This window comes from Podarcis liolepis, assembly GCF_965112155.1.
Source record: "Podarcis liolepis genome assembly, chromosome: 2".
In the NCBI taxonomy this organism is placed as follows: domain Eukaryota; kingdom Metazoa; phylum Chordata; class Lepidosauria; order Squamata; family Lacertidae; genus Podarcis; species Podarcis liolepis.
In genome coordinates, this window is record NC_139555.1 from 75,354,750 (window position 1) to 75,370,101 (window position 15,352).

General features: G+C 42.2%; 1 protein-coding gene across 3 annotated transcripts in view; it reads left to right on the top strand.

The window, feature by feature from the left end:
* Nucleotides 1-15,352, top strand: part of STAB1 (stabilin 1) — a 95,432-nt gene that overhangs the window by 9,258 nt on the left and 70,822 nt on the right. For all 3 annotated transcript variants that reach the window (XM_083488830.1, XM_083488831.1, XM_083488832.1), the window contains 10 exons: nucleotides 1-70; nucleotides 423-518; nucleotides 2,953-3,069; nucleotides 4,348-4,544; nucleotides 6,807-6,934; nucleotides 8,161-8,288; nucleotides 8,937-9,025; nucleotides 11,236-11,352; nucleotides 12,424-12,573; nucleotides 13,094-13,156. In XM_083488830.1, coding sequence (XP_083344956.1) covers nucleotides 1-70; nucleotides 423-518; nucleotides 2,953-3,069; nucleotides 4,348-4,544; nucleotides 6,807-6,934; nucleotides 8,161-8,288; nucleotides 8,937-9,025; nucleotides 11,236-11,352; nucleotides 12,424-12,573; nucleotides 13,094-13,156 — 1,155 coding nt within the window. The remainder of the gene's footprint in view (nucleotides 71-422; nucleotides 519-2,952; nucleotides 3,070-4,347; nucleotides 4,545-6,806; nucleotides 6,935-8,160; nucleotides 8,289-8,936; nucleotides 9,026-11,235; nucleotides 11,353-12,423; nucleotides 12,574-13,093; nucleotides 13,157-15,352) is intronic.

Here is a 15,352-nt window from a genome sequence, read left to right on the forward strand (position 1 = left end):
GAGAAGTATAGTGGCTATGCATGCCAAGACTGCCTGGATGAAACACGTTTTGGCCCTGATTGTCAATCCGGTAAGCTGCTTGACTTAAAAGTGAAATTATTTAACTGTAATGAGTGACCCATTTTCAGCTGTAGGATAACTGCTGGGGTAGGCAGAGGAGATCCATGTGGACAGGAAATGACTGCAGTATTTTTGGGTAGGATCATCTTAGTTGATTTGGGAGACAGGAACCACAAACTCAGTGAGTGTGGAAATCCCTCCTTTCTCTTCTCTGTGTCCTGGTAATGCCCTGGATGGGACACAAATATACTTTTAGCTATTTTCCTATGTGCAAAAGCTACTATATATATGTAATAGCTTTGGGACCCCCTACCCCATATTCTCCAGACAATCTTCCTTCATCATCATTTTCTCTCGCATAGTATGTGAGTGTCAACATGGGATCTGCAACCATGGACCTTCTGGAGATGGAAGCTGTACCTGCTACGCTGGCTATACTGGCCCAAAATGTGACCAAGGTGTGTACTTTCCACATGTCCTTTCTCACAAGATTCCTTAAAGAAAAACTCCACACAGAACAAATGTAGGGAAAATAAACACTTTATGCCATCTTTATGCTTTTGCAAATATTGTATTACATTTATTTATGTATTTGAAAAATACTGTTGAATAGCTTCCAGGATTGGACTACATATATTTACATTTAATAGTGTGGATCATAATGTTGGAGTCTCACAACTGTGGTCTTAACTGGGAATTCTACACAATTGGGGTGTGTACAAAAGAACCAATTTAAGCTAAATGCTTAGAATGGTAGTTCTTCTCAGTTGGGATTTTTCTAGTGTTTGTTTTCAAATAATATGTCCCAAGAATATATAATATAGTTGTTACACTTAGGGATGTTCAAGGATTTCATTTGGTCTGTGTTTTAAGTGAGGTGGCTTTGTTAGCGTTTTATGAACTAATACTGTCGTAAATTTTGTGATGCAAACTTTGTCACTGCAAAAAAGGTATCAAAATGCATACAAAAATATGCATTTTGGGATAAAACGTGTGCAAAAATAATGTGAATGTTTGTGACATATTTAAATCATAGATTGTTATGGAAATGGGTCAGTACAGACTTATGAATGAATGCATGTGAAACTGACATAGACCAGAACTAGACCTCTAGCTGTATCTGGGGTGAGGTCCATAAATTATGGATCTATGTCTGGTCCTCTCTCTCTGGATGATGAGTATCTCGTCGAAGACTGACTTTCTCTACAATAATTCTGGACAGCCTTTGTGAGGAATGTTCGCCTTTGCAAACTTGCTGAAATGGCAGGATGATGCAGGGGGCAGTTGTTTTGCCCCCTCTTTAATCGGATCTGCTTAACAAAGAATTTGCCAGAACTTGCCATTTGAAACTTAAAACGTTGGGGTGCCTGCTTGCAAGTAGACCTACTATCCACAATGAAGCACACCGTGCTGGAGTGCTTCTTGACCAGTAATTTCTGGGCTGTTCTTGTTAAGGTGTGAGGAGTTTGTGGATGCAGTGGAAAGGGACAAGAAAGGGTTACGTTAGGCTAATTTTTGGGTGTGTTTGTTCTGCACCTGCAACTAGTTAAGCATGTGAGAGGGACTCAGGGCAATCTAAATACACTTCAGTTTGAAGCAAGCTTGCTCTTGGCCTCTGCCCTTGGCCAGAGCCTGGGTCGGAACACTGCAAGGAGACTGTATGTTGCCAGAAAGACCGTAGACCAGGCATAGGCAAACTCTGGCCCTCCAGATGTTTGGGACTACAATTCCCATCATCCCTAGCTAACAGGACCAGTGGTCAGGGATGATGGGAATTGTAGTCCCAAACATCTGGAGGGCCGGAGTTTGCCTATTCCTGCCGTAGACTGTATGTAGCTTCTAAGCTTTGGAGAACTGCATTATGCTGCCAGTAAAAGAACTCACACTACCTAGAACTGTCTGGTGTTTTTTTCTATTCCATTGGCACGCTCCTTTGCTTGTGAGAACTGCAGAAACACCCCCCCCCCCAATAACTGGGTAAGCAAGGGCAACTAAGCAGGTCCTGACATAGTTGTAGCATGTATTCAGGGCAGGAACTTATTTATGCTTGGAAATGTCACAAATGTGGCTGATGCGTCCACATTTATTGCATGACCTGGCTTGACTGTCACGGGCATTTCCTTAGTAATCAAGTACTGTACTAACTGCCATGTGAATTTATGCCTAGACAAACATCTTACAATGTCCTGTCCTGCCTATGCCATCATTTTATTTATTTATTTAGAAGAATATATACCACTGTTCAGTAAAAAAAAATTATGTTATATTTACGATTTCTTATTAAAAAATACTGTACTGCTAATGTTGTACACTTAATCCCTCTCCCCCCCCCCGATACCTTATAATTTCCCTTTGGCCATGGGGTCCTTCACATCCCAGGCAAGAGCTGTGTATTTTTGTTTGTTGTTGTTTCATTTGACTTTCATTGAGTACTCTGCCTAATAGAACTGAACTGTCTCAGGGCCCATCCCTCCCTTTTCAGACCCAATAAAAATTGTGTCTGTTCTACTGATTGTGTAAATAGCTAGTGTTCTTTTTTTAAAAAAACACAGCTCAAGCATGGGAAATTAAGAATGAACAAGCTGGAAAAAGATACTGAGGTGCAATCATAGCATAGCATAGCATAGCATAGCATAGCATAACAACATAACATAACATAACATGACATGACATGACATGACATGACATGACATGACATGACATGCAGCTGTGGATCTTGGGCCTAGATGTGCCCTTAGATATGCTAGATACTCATGCAGACCAGAATCCTGTGAGCCCTTAGTTGTGAGTGAACACACTGAGGCTTACTTACACAAGTGTACCCAAGGGGCTGAAAGCCACATATTTTCCTTGGATGCCCAGTTTAAAATATCTCTGTTTTAAACATTTCAGAACTTCTCAACTGCGGAGGTGTAATCTGCGAAGCCAATTCCATTTGTGTGGTGAGGGGTGGGCAGTCGAGGTGTGAATGTCTGCCAGGGTACAAGAAAAATGGAATTTACTGTCAAGGTGAGAGGCAATGTGTGGTATGTGAGTAGCACTTTACAGTGTTCAAAGCCCTTCACATGCATTTATAGCAAATGTATACTAATTAAACCTATGACAGCTTCAGTAAAATGATAATGCAATTGAATAATAATAATAAAAAAACCAAGCCAACCACCTGTTCTGTAGGCCTACTGAAATAACAATGTCTAAACAGCTTTCAGGAAGCTGAGTATCGAATTACCTCCCCAAATTTCCCTGAGGAAAGTTCTAAAGTGTGGATGCTACTGCTGAAAAAGTCCTTCCTCCTCATTCCCACCAATCTAACTTGAGGCAAGGAAGGACCTCAGGGCAGAAACTTATTCAAAAGATCCCGAAAGAAGGGGAGCTAGTAAGAGAGAAGTGTTGCTGTATGGAATCAAGGCCCAGGCCATTTAGGGCTGTAAACTTAACAAAATCACTACGAATTCTGCTTGGAAAAATACCTTTGAAACCAATGCAGTTGTTAAAACACGAGTGCTGATGTGTTTCCTTTGGCTCATCCATGAAAATTAACCCAGTCTCCACATCTTGAACTAACTGAAGTTGAACAATTTTCTCATTTAGAGGATATCATTGTAGTCCAGTCTGGCATGTATCAAGGAATGACCAGGATAAACAGTTGCCTCAAATACTACCTGTGGATCCAGGAGCAAGGCCTGGAACAGCACTCCAAAGCAATGCACCCAATCTTTATTTAGGCTTCTGTTAGGTAACCTCCCCTTTGGGATTGAGCTTTAGCTTATTCACCCTCATTCACTCCCTCATTGACTCCAGTCACTTATTCAGAACTTCCACTCACCCAGCCTTGTTAAAAGGAAGCAGAACTGGGTGTCATCCCAAAACAGCTAAACAGCTGCTCTCTACATTTATGTAGATGTTGAAAGGCATGGGGTCAAGTTCAAAGCTTTCTGAAGATCATTGTATAAATCCCTTGGGACCAAGGCATCAGTTCCCTAGCACTGCCGCTGAGGCCTGATAGAACCACCAGAAAGTGATGTCATTGGCCAAATCAGTGACTGCAGTGCCAAGATCTTGACCTGGTTGATATTAGCTTTGGTGAGGTACATGTTGCACAGATGAAGGAGACGCTTTCAAATTAGATCATGTCTACTGAATTTCATAAAAAAAAAATTATCCAAGTAGATGCTACCCCTTCCATTGGTTGACTGTGTACTGCACAGCCTTTAAGTTCTGGGGGCTAGGCATCTTTATCCAGTCTATCATTTACCCATAATATCCCTCATTTACCTTTTTTTCCAGACCAGGATCCTTGCAGCTCCTACCCATGCTCCTCGTTTGCAACTTGCAAGACTCTTGGGCCAAACAAGTATGAGTGTACTTGCAAAGCTGGGTACCTCGGAAATGGGAAGATTTGCCAACCCATAAACCCTTGTCTCACTGATAATGGAGGCTGCCCTAGAAATACTTCCTTGTGTAGCTATATAAGACCAGGAGAGGTAAGATGATTAATTGCAGTTAGGTTTGCTAATAATGTACAATAATAATGATAATAATAACAACAACAACAACAACAACAACAATAATTTTTATTTATACCCCGCCCTCCCCAGCCAAGGCTGGGCTCAGGGCGGCTAACAAGCAATAATAAAAACAAGTTGAATGAATACAATTTAAAAACAAGATTAAAATACAACATTAAAATATTGAAACATTAAAATATTAAAATGCAGCCTCATCACAGGAGGAGAAAGGAAAAAGAAAAAAGAAAGAGGGGGAGGGAATCAAATTGGCTCCAAGCCAAAGGCCAGGCGGAACAACTCTGTCTTACAGGCCCTGTGGAAAGAAATCAGATCCTGCAGGGTCCTGGTCTCATGAGGCAGAGCGTTCCACCAGGCCGGAGCCAGAGTTGAAAAGGCCCTGGCTCTGGTTGAAGCCAATCTAACTTCCTTAGGGCCCGGGACCACTAGGGTGTTGCTATTTATGGACCTTGAGGCTCTCCGTGGGGCATACCGGGAGAGGCAGTTCCGTAGGTACGAGGGTCCTAGGCCGTGAAGGGCTTTAAAGGTCAAAACCAGCACCTTAAATCGGACCCTGTATTCCACCGGGAGCCAGTGCAGCTGGAAAAGCACTGGATGAATATGCTCCCATGGCAGAGACCCCATACAGTCAGATATATTGGCTACCACAAGACCACACAGGTTCAGCTGTTACTGTTCTGCCCTAAAAGCAAATGACACTGTGCAGTTTTCTAGATAGTTTTCAAAATGCCTGTAGATGATACTTCCTAGAAATGGAAGGGATAAAACTTATAAAACCACTTGAAAGCTGAATAATTTATCAGCGGAGAATAAATCATTGTGGATTACTTCAGTGGTCACACTCTACAGTACAGATTACTAGAGAGTCACACTCTGTGCAACAAAGAGTAGTCAGCTTGCAATAAGGATCTTTTAAGTTTGCATGTTCCAAAGTGCAGAAAGTTTCCAAATGGCACGGCCATTTACTTAGCCCGGCGGCTGGGAGCGTCACTCACCCTTCCCCTCCCTTCATTAATAGTTGATTACTGCTCTCACCATTTCTTTTCAGCTAGGAGCGTTTTGCTGTGGTCTTTTGGCAGTTGCCGTATTTGGAGCCAGAAAGGAATTTCCCCTGCTCTGCAGGTTTCACCTTTCCCATAGCACTAGTCACAACTTTGACGGTTTAGGCCTTGGGCAGAATCCTAGAGTCTTCCATCCAATCGGGGTGTGGTGAAGTGGTGAATCACCCAACCCTTGTTCCCTGTGATGGTGATAACAGGCTACCCCGTTAGAAGGGTCCAAAGGGAAGTCTCTGTCCAAAGAGCCAATTGCGTAGGACTAGTTCCTTGTGAACTGCAAGGAAGAGATGCTGAAGGAGCCTTGTGCAAATGCTCCCTCAAAGATATGTGTTGTTGCTTAGTCGTTTAGTCGTGTCCGACTCTTCGTGACCCCATGGACCAGAGCACGCCGGGCACTTCTGTCTTCCACTGCCTCCCGCAGTTTGGTCAAACTCATGCTGGTAGCTTCGAGAACACTGTCCAACCATCTCGTCCTCTGTTGTCCCCTTCTCCTTGTGCCCTCCATCTTTCCCAGCATCAGGGTCTTTTCCAGGGAGTCTTCTCTTCTCATGAGGTGGCCAAAGTATTGGAGCCTCAGCTTCACGATCTGTCCTTCCAGTGAGCACCCTGGGCTGATTTCCTTCAGAATGGATAGGTTTGATCTTCTTGCAGTCCATGGGACTCTTAAGAGTCTCCTCCAGCACCATAATTCAAAAGCACCAATTCTTCGGCGATCAGCCTTCTTTATGGTCCAGCTTTCACTTCCATACATCACTACTGGGAAAACCATAGCTTTTACTATATGGACCTTTGTTGGCAAGGTGATGTCTCTACTTTTTAAGATGCTGTCTAGGTTTGTCATTGCTTTTCTCCCAAGAAGCAGGCGTCTTTTAATTTCGTGGCTGCTGTCACCATCTGCAGTGATCATGGAACCCAAGAAAGTAAGATCTCTCACTGGACCAGTGGCCATGATCTTCTTTTTTTGATGTTGAGCTTCAGACCATATTTTGCGCTCTCCTCTTTCACCCTCAATAAAAGGTTCTTTAATTCCTCCTCACTTTCTGCCATCAAGGTTGTGTCATCTGCATATCTGAGGTTGTTGATATTTCTTCCGGCAATCTTAATTCCGGCTAGGGATTCATCCAGCCCAACAGAATTGCTCCTCTGGTGTCTCTTTCCTTAGGCACGTTGTCTGTGTAAGCCAGGATTCATCAGGCATGGTGATAAAGATTGCTTCAGCACCCTTTCATGTCAGCCGCATAACTGTGACAGATCTGCGACGTGTGAGATTGACCCAGATGCTTCAATAAGGTAAGCTTTTCAGGAACACATTATGAAGGTTGAGGTGGGGAAAACTGCTCTGTAGCTATAGTGTTCCTTTGCTCAATTTTAACTGCTGGAGAAAAGGCATGCATATAGGATAAAAGGAAGAATAGAGGTTAAAGGCTAATGATCAGGAGGGGAGGAAGGTGGGGGAAAGTTTTCCCAAAAGGTTCTGCAGGTTCAAAACCATTCCCACCAATAACAATAACTCACGAAATCAACAATACAAGGACAATTCAATAAGAACAACGAAAAGCAACCATTATCTAAAGAGTCTTGAAAAATTCCAGAATAAAATAAAGGGAAAAGGAACAAAGTAACTACAGTTTTGCTGATGTGCTGTGTGATTTATAAGCAAGCAAGAAGCAACAAAAGAACATTAATGTGAATTGAACCCTAGGATTATCTTGATTTTACTGCAGCTTTTAATTGACACTGGCTATATTTATTGCATCTGTTATCATATTATTGTTGCGTAGTAAGTTAAATGATGTCACAAGCTACTGTGAACATTTAAAGATTGATAAGCAATGTTTAATTTAATTATTTCTGTTAAGTTTTGAATGCTACCCCTATCTCTGAGCCATGTGAAATTCCAGGGGTTCCTGCTGCTTACCCAGCGTTCAGCTTTCTCAGAATGAGGGACAGTGGAGACGGTAGTGTCTTTAGGATATTTGGTTTATTTAAACATTTATGCAATCTGAGCCTGAGATGGAGGAGTTCTCCAGCATTCACACTCAAAGGGGGTCTTGCCTCTCCCATGGCCATGGTCTTGGATTCAAGTAGAAATCAAACATGGCTCTGACCTTCTGCCTTCCTAGCATGCTGCCTTGCTTCCAGCTTCTACGTAACATAAAACTCTACTCTGAACTCTGGCCTTTGTCCTTCTCACCCACAACCAGGTGAGGGGGGCACCCATTTGTAATCTGGCACAGAACCACTTCCTTTGTTACCTTAGCGACCCAAACTTAGGCCTGGCTAGTCCAGCAATTTAAACCTTGCTGGATCCAGGAATTGGAAGGGACTCAGGCATACAGCTTAATCTCCCCCCCCCCAACTCACAACACTATTAAAATGTCCATTGTCCGTCCCATGGTGCATGTGGCTCCGGCATTGCTATAAATCTGTGTGACTTAGTTACAACCAGGCTTGGTAACTGAGCAGCTTACAGGGGTGGGGGGGGACCATTCTCATTCTTCTCTTATATTGATCAGATGTACCTGCAAAGATGGAGAAATTGCAGATGGCAGGAAGTGTTACAAAACCTTCCTGGGGGAGATCTCTTCTCTGAATGTGGTAGGGGGAAACGCCAGGGCAATGAGCCATGCAATCAAAATGTTTGGTAAGTTTCTTCAGTGTTTGTTTGATTATGCATCTGGAAGTATTTTAATTATGTATTTCAGAACATAATTAAAATATTTTTTGGTGGCCATTTCAGGTTCATTTCACCAAACAGGTCCTGTCAGCAGCAATGATGGGGAACCAAGACAGTTATGTGGGTGACTCTTGGGTAGATGGGCCAAATTATGATCAACTGCTATTATCGGAGTTATTATTTATCTTATTTACAATATTATATTTTAATTATTTATAATAAGCATTATAGTATTATAATATTTGTTGATTATGATACCGCTTTACAGATTTATTTTTTTATTATGTATGCAGCTGTAGGTGCTTTAGACAGAGAAGTGGGGTAGAAATGTATAAAATAAGCTCAAATAAAGAAAATTTAAACTGGGAAAATGGCACAGGTGAAAACATTCTCCATTGTTCTTCAGGGTAGTGATGGGGGCGGCTGCTTTTAAGAAAACAAAAAGGAATGTGAGGCAATCTATAATGGGATCTCTCTTTAGTACTAAAAATAGTGAAAGTTGTTCACCTCTGCCTGAAGATACAGTTTAGCATAAATATTCTGCCAAATCTAATCAGGTCTGTCACAATCTATTATACTAATTGTTTTTCATGGGGGGGGTGTTTTTTTTTATAGAGATGGGTTGTTCGTTTCTCCTGGAAAACCATGGCCCTTTAACTGTGCTTGTGCCAGCCAATCTTTACTATGACAGAATGGAGTTAAATGTAAGCGCTGGTGTCTGTTGGTAAATATTGATACTTCTGAAATTGGTCTTTATGGAAAAGGGAGACGGTCATCCACACTTTTTCCTTGTTTTGGTCCAGGCCAATATCATGCCTAACCCAGCAGTCTGTTCTCAGAGTGGCCAGCCAGAGGCCCATGGGAAGCCTGAAAGCTGCACCCATGGGCAAAGCACTCTCCCCGCTTGGGATGCCAGTAACTGGTGTCCAGAGGTGTTCTGCCCCTGACAGTGGAGGCAAAACATAGCCATCATGGCGAGTAGCCACTGAGAGCCTTATCCTCCATGAACTCATCTAATCCTGTTTTAAAGCCATGAAAGTTGTTGGGCCATCTGAAGATGTACTTTATTTTTTCTGTCCTGGATTGTCCAACATTCAGCTTCTTTGGATGCCCCCAAGTTCCAATACTATGGGAGAGGTTTCTCCAAACCATGCATAATCTTCAACACTTTTATCAGGTCTCCTGTTACTCACCTTTCTTTTAAACTTAAAAGGGCCCTTTCCTCATAGGGGACTTGCTCAACTCCCTCGATCATTTTAGATGCCTTTTTTCTGAACCTTTTCCAACCTTACAAATCCTTTTTGCCTTGTGAAGACTAGAACTCTACGCAGTATTCCAAGTGCGGTCACACCGTAGATTTGTTTAAGCGCGTTATGGTATTGGCAATTTTATTTTCAATCTTGTCCTTAAGGTCCTCCAGCCCTCAGTGACATCTTCATCAACCTACTAACCCCAAGTTTGTGTTCCTAGTTGGACACTGCCAGTTCAGACAGTTAATTGAATTTGCCATTTCACTTCTCATTTGCTTTGTTTGTAGAGATTCTTTTGGAGCTCCTCACAATCTCTTTTTGCTTCAACCACCCTGAACAATTTGGTATCATCAGCAAACTTGGCTACTTTACTATATATCATCAAGTTGAAAAGCACAGCCCTCAGTGCTAGTCCTTTGAGGACTCTGCTTTTTACCACCCTTCATCAGGAGCACTACCTATTTATTCCAACTCTGCTTCCAGTTTCTAAACCACTTAACTGATCCACAAGAGGACATCTCCTTTTACAGTCCATGACAATTTCACGCGAGGGTTCCATTTCTTGCCCAACCACCACCATGCCCTGGTGGAGCACGTGTAAGTTTGCCCCGCCCTATTATACCTGCCACCGTTATGCCCTGTTCATGATGTGTTGTTGAGTGACATTTTTGCTCACTTCTGGGTTCGGTGTGTGCACAATTGTTTGTCTTTTGTACGCACGTTTATTGGTCTTTACCTGTATTCCACAACTGCTAAGCTTACTCAAAAGACTTTGGTGAGGGACTTTACCTAAAGCTTTTTCAAATTCTAAATACAACCCATTCAACAAACATACCCAGTGATATTAAAAGTTCCTCCTTCTACATTTGGCTTGTTTGTTTGCTTTTTGCCATCCTGAAGAGGAATAAAATTATGGTGAATATAGCCTATTTTAGCTACTTAAAACATAAAAATTAATCATTCCTTCTTATTTGTTTTTTAACCCTCCAAGCCCAGAAATGTAAATGGATATTAGGGCAAATAAGAGAGGCTGTTCAAGAGGTGATAAAAATACCCCCTCCCTCATCAGACAGCAATAAAATGTGCTGAATCTGCAAAGAGGAAGATAGAGCCCTTAAAATCCTCAGCACCTCAGTAGAACTCTGCCCACATTAGTAGTGATGCTGCAATTAGGAACATATGAAGAGTCTGCTAGATCAGACTCTAGTCCAGCAACCTGGCCTCTCCTCTTGGTCTCTTGCAGTGAAAACTAAAAGTAATTTTTGGGCTGCAACCCTAACCCCACTTATCTGGGAATAAATTCCATTGAACTCAGTGGGACCTCTGAGTAGATGTTAGGATTGCACTGTGAATTAGTCAGTCAAATGTTTATTATTTGTAGCCAATAAGTATTACAATATAAGTCTCAAGAAAACAGGACACGCTAAGAGTAAGTTAAAACCTGTCATGTCAATTTTCAGAACTCCAAATTATCAGAACTTAAAACTGCAACATTCACCAAATCATTTTGATTGAAGAAAAGAAGTCAATGCTTGGCAGTCAACGCTGTTTTGGTCCAAACAAAACACTTTTTGTACTGTGGAATTGGAAATGCTATTATAAAAAACAGCATGAGTAAACATAAACAGTTCTGGTTTTTTATATCCTATTTTGTCTCCTCAAAGGAAACCCTTGCAAATAATTTATGCAAACTGCACATAATCCCTGGGCTGCATTTAATGGATCATACCGAAAAGGGCCTGTGGACATTAGCTGGTCCGAAAGTGACATTCTCCAGTCAGGTAAAATAAGATAATGGGAAGGTTATTTCTAATCCTGGTTTGAAATTCTAAAAACTGGACTGTAGGTCTATCCTGACATTGCTTCATTCCACCCCCCTCCACCCAGTTATTTCTGTCATGCTTCAAGTCTTACACTCTGTTTTAAATGCCTTCAGATGCATTCCTCTGGAATTGTCCAAGTGTAGCTTCCTATTTTGCTCAGTATATTTGCCACTTCACATGGGTTTAGTGCAAAGTATTTTATTACCTTGGCTTTTGGATTGTTTTCAGATGCAGTATTTTCCCCTGTGTAAATCAACAATTCCTGGATGTTCTTTTTGCTTTTCTTCAGTCTTTCCATCTGTGGCTGGCACAAGGCATTAAGATGCCTGAGGCAGGCAGGCCTTCTCCCCCCCCCCCCCACTTCTTCTTGGGCTGCAAAAAGACTCATGGGAATAGGGATGGTTTGTGTGCAAAGGGAGAGTTGCGGAAAAGGAAGGAGGAAGAGGGAGGGGAAAGGGAGAAACTGGGGGCTGGAAATGAAACATTTCAAAAAAAGGAGGGAGTAGGATGCATGAGAATGAGGGTAAAGCGGAGAATGCAAAAGGGGCTGCAGAATAGGAGGGGATGGTGGCTTCATAATTGGGCAGAAGGTGGAAAAGGTGCATAGTAGTTGCAATGTGTGGGGAGAGGAAGATGCAGGAGGTTTCCAAGGGCTGGTCGCTATACAAGGGGAGTTGCACAAAAGGGAGCTGCATGGACGTGTGGGTAACGGTGAAAATGGGTGGAAAGTTGTGCAGCAGAAACAAAGAGAGAAGTGGTTTCAGAAATGGGGTTGGGAAGGTGAAGCTCCAGTGTTGGGGGAGTGGCGAGTAGAATGAGCAGGGTTGCAGCCGTGTGTGTGTGTGTGTGTGTGTGCCTATATAGTAATAACCCCCCCCCCCTGAGCTTGCATTCAATCTTGCACTGTCCTGGAATGTAAGGAACAAATCAGTCCTGCCTGTTAATAAAGTACAGATATCCGAATCTATTAGCTGAATTCATACTGTATTGAAATGTTCACCATAGAATGATCCTGTATTACTTTCCCAGGGGTCACCCACACAGAACTACAGGTACTCAGATGAACCAGCACAACAATATTTTATTAGACAACGAAACTTGCCAGCTGCTAATGGGATCATACATATCGTCAGCATGTTAAGGAAAAAACCCCTCTTGGACAACCTTAGCAATTCTCAGGCATGTTAAATGCTTCTTTTCCTAATAGAAAGGGCAGGAGGGTAAGATATGAGAACTCTGAGTAAATATTCTTGGGATTGTGTTGATAGCAGTGGGCACTGGTGGAGGAAGAGAAGTGGGGTGGGAGCGCACCACACCCGGCAGCGTGATCCTGGTGTGGTGCCATTGCGGCTGTTCCCCCACCCACACTGGGTGCCACGCCCCCACAGGCATCATGCGACACCCCCCGGACACGTGTCACACCCCTGCGGTTGGCATGCCATGCCCCCGGAACATGCGCCAGGCCCGCCCCACCTGCTCTCCGCCCCCCGGTGCCGGAGCATGAAGCTCTGCCACTGGCAGTGGGTGAAGTTTGGAGTACTACTGTACAAAATAACATTTGTCCTAGCAATGAGTGAAAGGGGGAGGTAAATGCTATTATCTGTTAGCTTGTGCATATTTTCATAGCATGTTGTCTGTTTCTCTGGTTCATTCTGCCATCTCTCTCTCTCTCTCTCTCTCTCTCTCTCTCTTTTTGCAGAAAACAATTGGAGAAATTCTTGTTTCAATGGAGACTGCCAGCCGATTTGAAACCATATTGGAAGTAAGACACTTCCCACCCAGGACTTGAAGTTGACCTGGGCACATGTTTGTTTCGACAGTGCAGCTTTTGTTTTTCATATATTTTATATATGAGTGGCATTAGGGTGCTAGTGAAGTGTGAATGTGCCAGAAACTGTAGAACATATTATTTTCTACTATCCATTGTACAACCAGTTACGCAAATGTGTGCTATCCCCCTTTTTGGGTAGTCTAGCATCAAGTCAGGGACATGGGTGGCGCTGTGGTCTGAACCACAGAGCCTAGGACTTGCCGATCAGAATGTTGGCGGTTTGAATCCCTGCAACGGGGTGAGCTCCCATTGCTCGGTCCCAGCTCCTGCCAACCTAGCAGTTTGAAAGCACGTCAAAGTGCACGTAGATAAATAGGTACCGCTCTGGTGGGATGGTAAACAGCATTTCCGTGTGCTGCTCTGGTTCGCCAGAAGCGGCTTAGTCATGCTGGCCACATGACCCGGAAGCTGTACGCTGGCTCCCTTGGCCAGTAAAGCGAGATGAGCACCGTAACCCCAGAGTCGTCTGCGACTGGACCTAATGGTTAGGGGTCCCTTTACCTTTACCTTTACCAGCACAATGAAAATATCAGATTCTATCTGTTTGACATTAACCCAGAAGTAACTGCAAGGGTGGCTGAGTTTTTGTCAGTAGTATCTTGTAGAGTGGTGAATGGTACTATTTAGCGGTAAGAAACTCCAATGAAAATCCTCATTATTACATATTTTACATGACTTTTTGTTTATATTTTAGAATTTTAAATATGGGTGTTTTATGATGGCCTATATTTCTAATGTCTAATAAAGGTTTGGGGAAGGAAGGAAGGAAGCTAGAGAAGTCAACTGAGAGGCTCAAGGCTGGAGTTTATTTTCCATTAAGAAAACAAAAATGCAGAGGGAGCTTTAGGGGGAAACGGAAGTCACAAGAAGAAAAAGGGCTAGTCACAATTAGAATTATTAATGCAAAAGATAAACAAAACAAGCATTTTGATTAAATCTTTGTTGTGGAAAATGAGAGCCCTAGAATAATCCCACTCTCTTAAGTCAGGGGTAGCCATCACAGTGCTTTCCAGATGTTGGAATTCAACTGCTAGCATTGCTGGCCATTGGGCATGCTGGCTGGGGCTGCTGGGAGTTGGAGCACAACAGCTTCTGGAGAGCACCACATACAGCAGCTATCCCTGATCCTAGGAGCTTTTCCTTCTAGGAAAAGATTGTCTATTGAAAAATAAATAAAATACAGGAGCAATGTGATAGCTCTTCTCTGCCTTCTTACAAGACATTGAATGCAAAACTTGAAAATCCAACCAACATTTAGATTGCATTCATGAAAAGGAAAATACTTTCATTTCCAAAATGATTTTTTCTTTTTTATTCTTTACGGCGGTTAATGTAGGGAAATTCTCCAAAATGACAAATCTGTGAATTTAAAATATATATTTTTTATCCCACAGATTATATGTTATGTATTTTTAATTATACTGTGAGGTTGATTTTAGATCTTGCTTTCTCTCAACTGGAGTTTTCCCACACACAGTTGTTTTTTTGACTTTTAAATATATATATATATATTGCATTTTAGCTTTGTGAGCCATCTAGATAATATGTCAATGTGTAGCCAACATAAATAAATAATATTGTTGTTGGTTTGCACCTGGTTTATGCCTAGTTATGATACAGGCGCATATAAAAAAATAAACAGGTATCAGATGATAATAACACCTCTTGAATTACTCATTCCTGTTCAGTGATTTTCATTGCAACCAGGAGAGAGATATCTTAATGCTATCCTATTCTTCCTTATGATCGCTCTTGAAATAGTTCCAGAAGAGTTTCTTCTCTTCAGAGGGCCAGTTGTTTATAAAACCTATTAACTGTTTTTTCCTGACCCCCCCCCATACATTGGGCCTGATCCTGCTATAGTTAACCACACCAAGTCATATTAAAATAAATAAGCCTTTAAGTTAGTTACAAACAATTCAGTGGGACTTAAGTGATACTTGAACTTTACTTGGATTAGGACCAATATATAAAATGTGAGCTGCGTGTGTATTTTAGCACCAAATGCAGAGGGAACACCATCTTCACCAGTCGTTAGCCTCTATGATTCAGTGGTTCCTGGTAGGGTACACTCAATATAGTCTATATTTCTATGCCATGATTGTTTCAGACTAGACTGATATATTG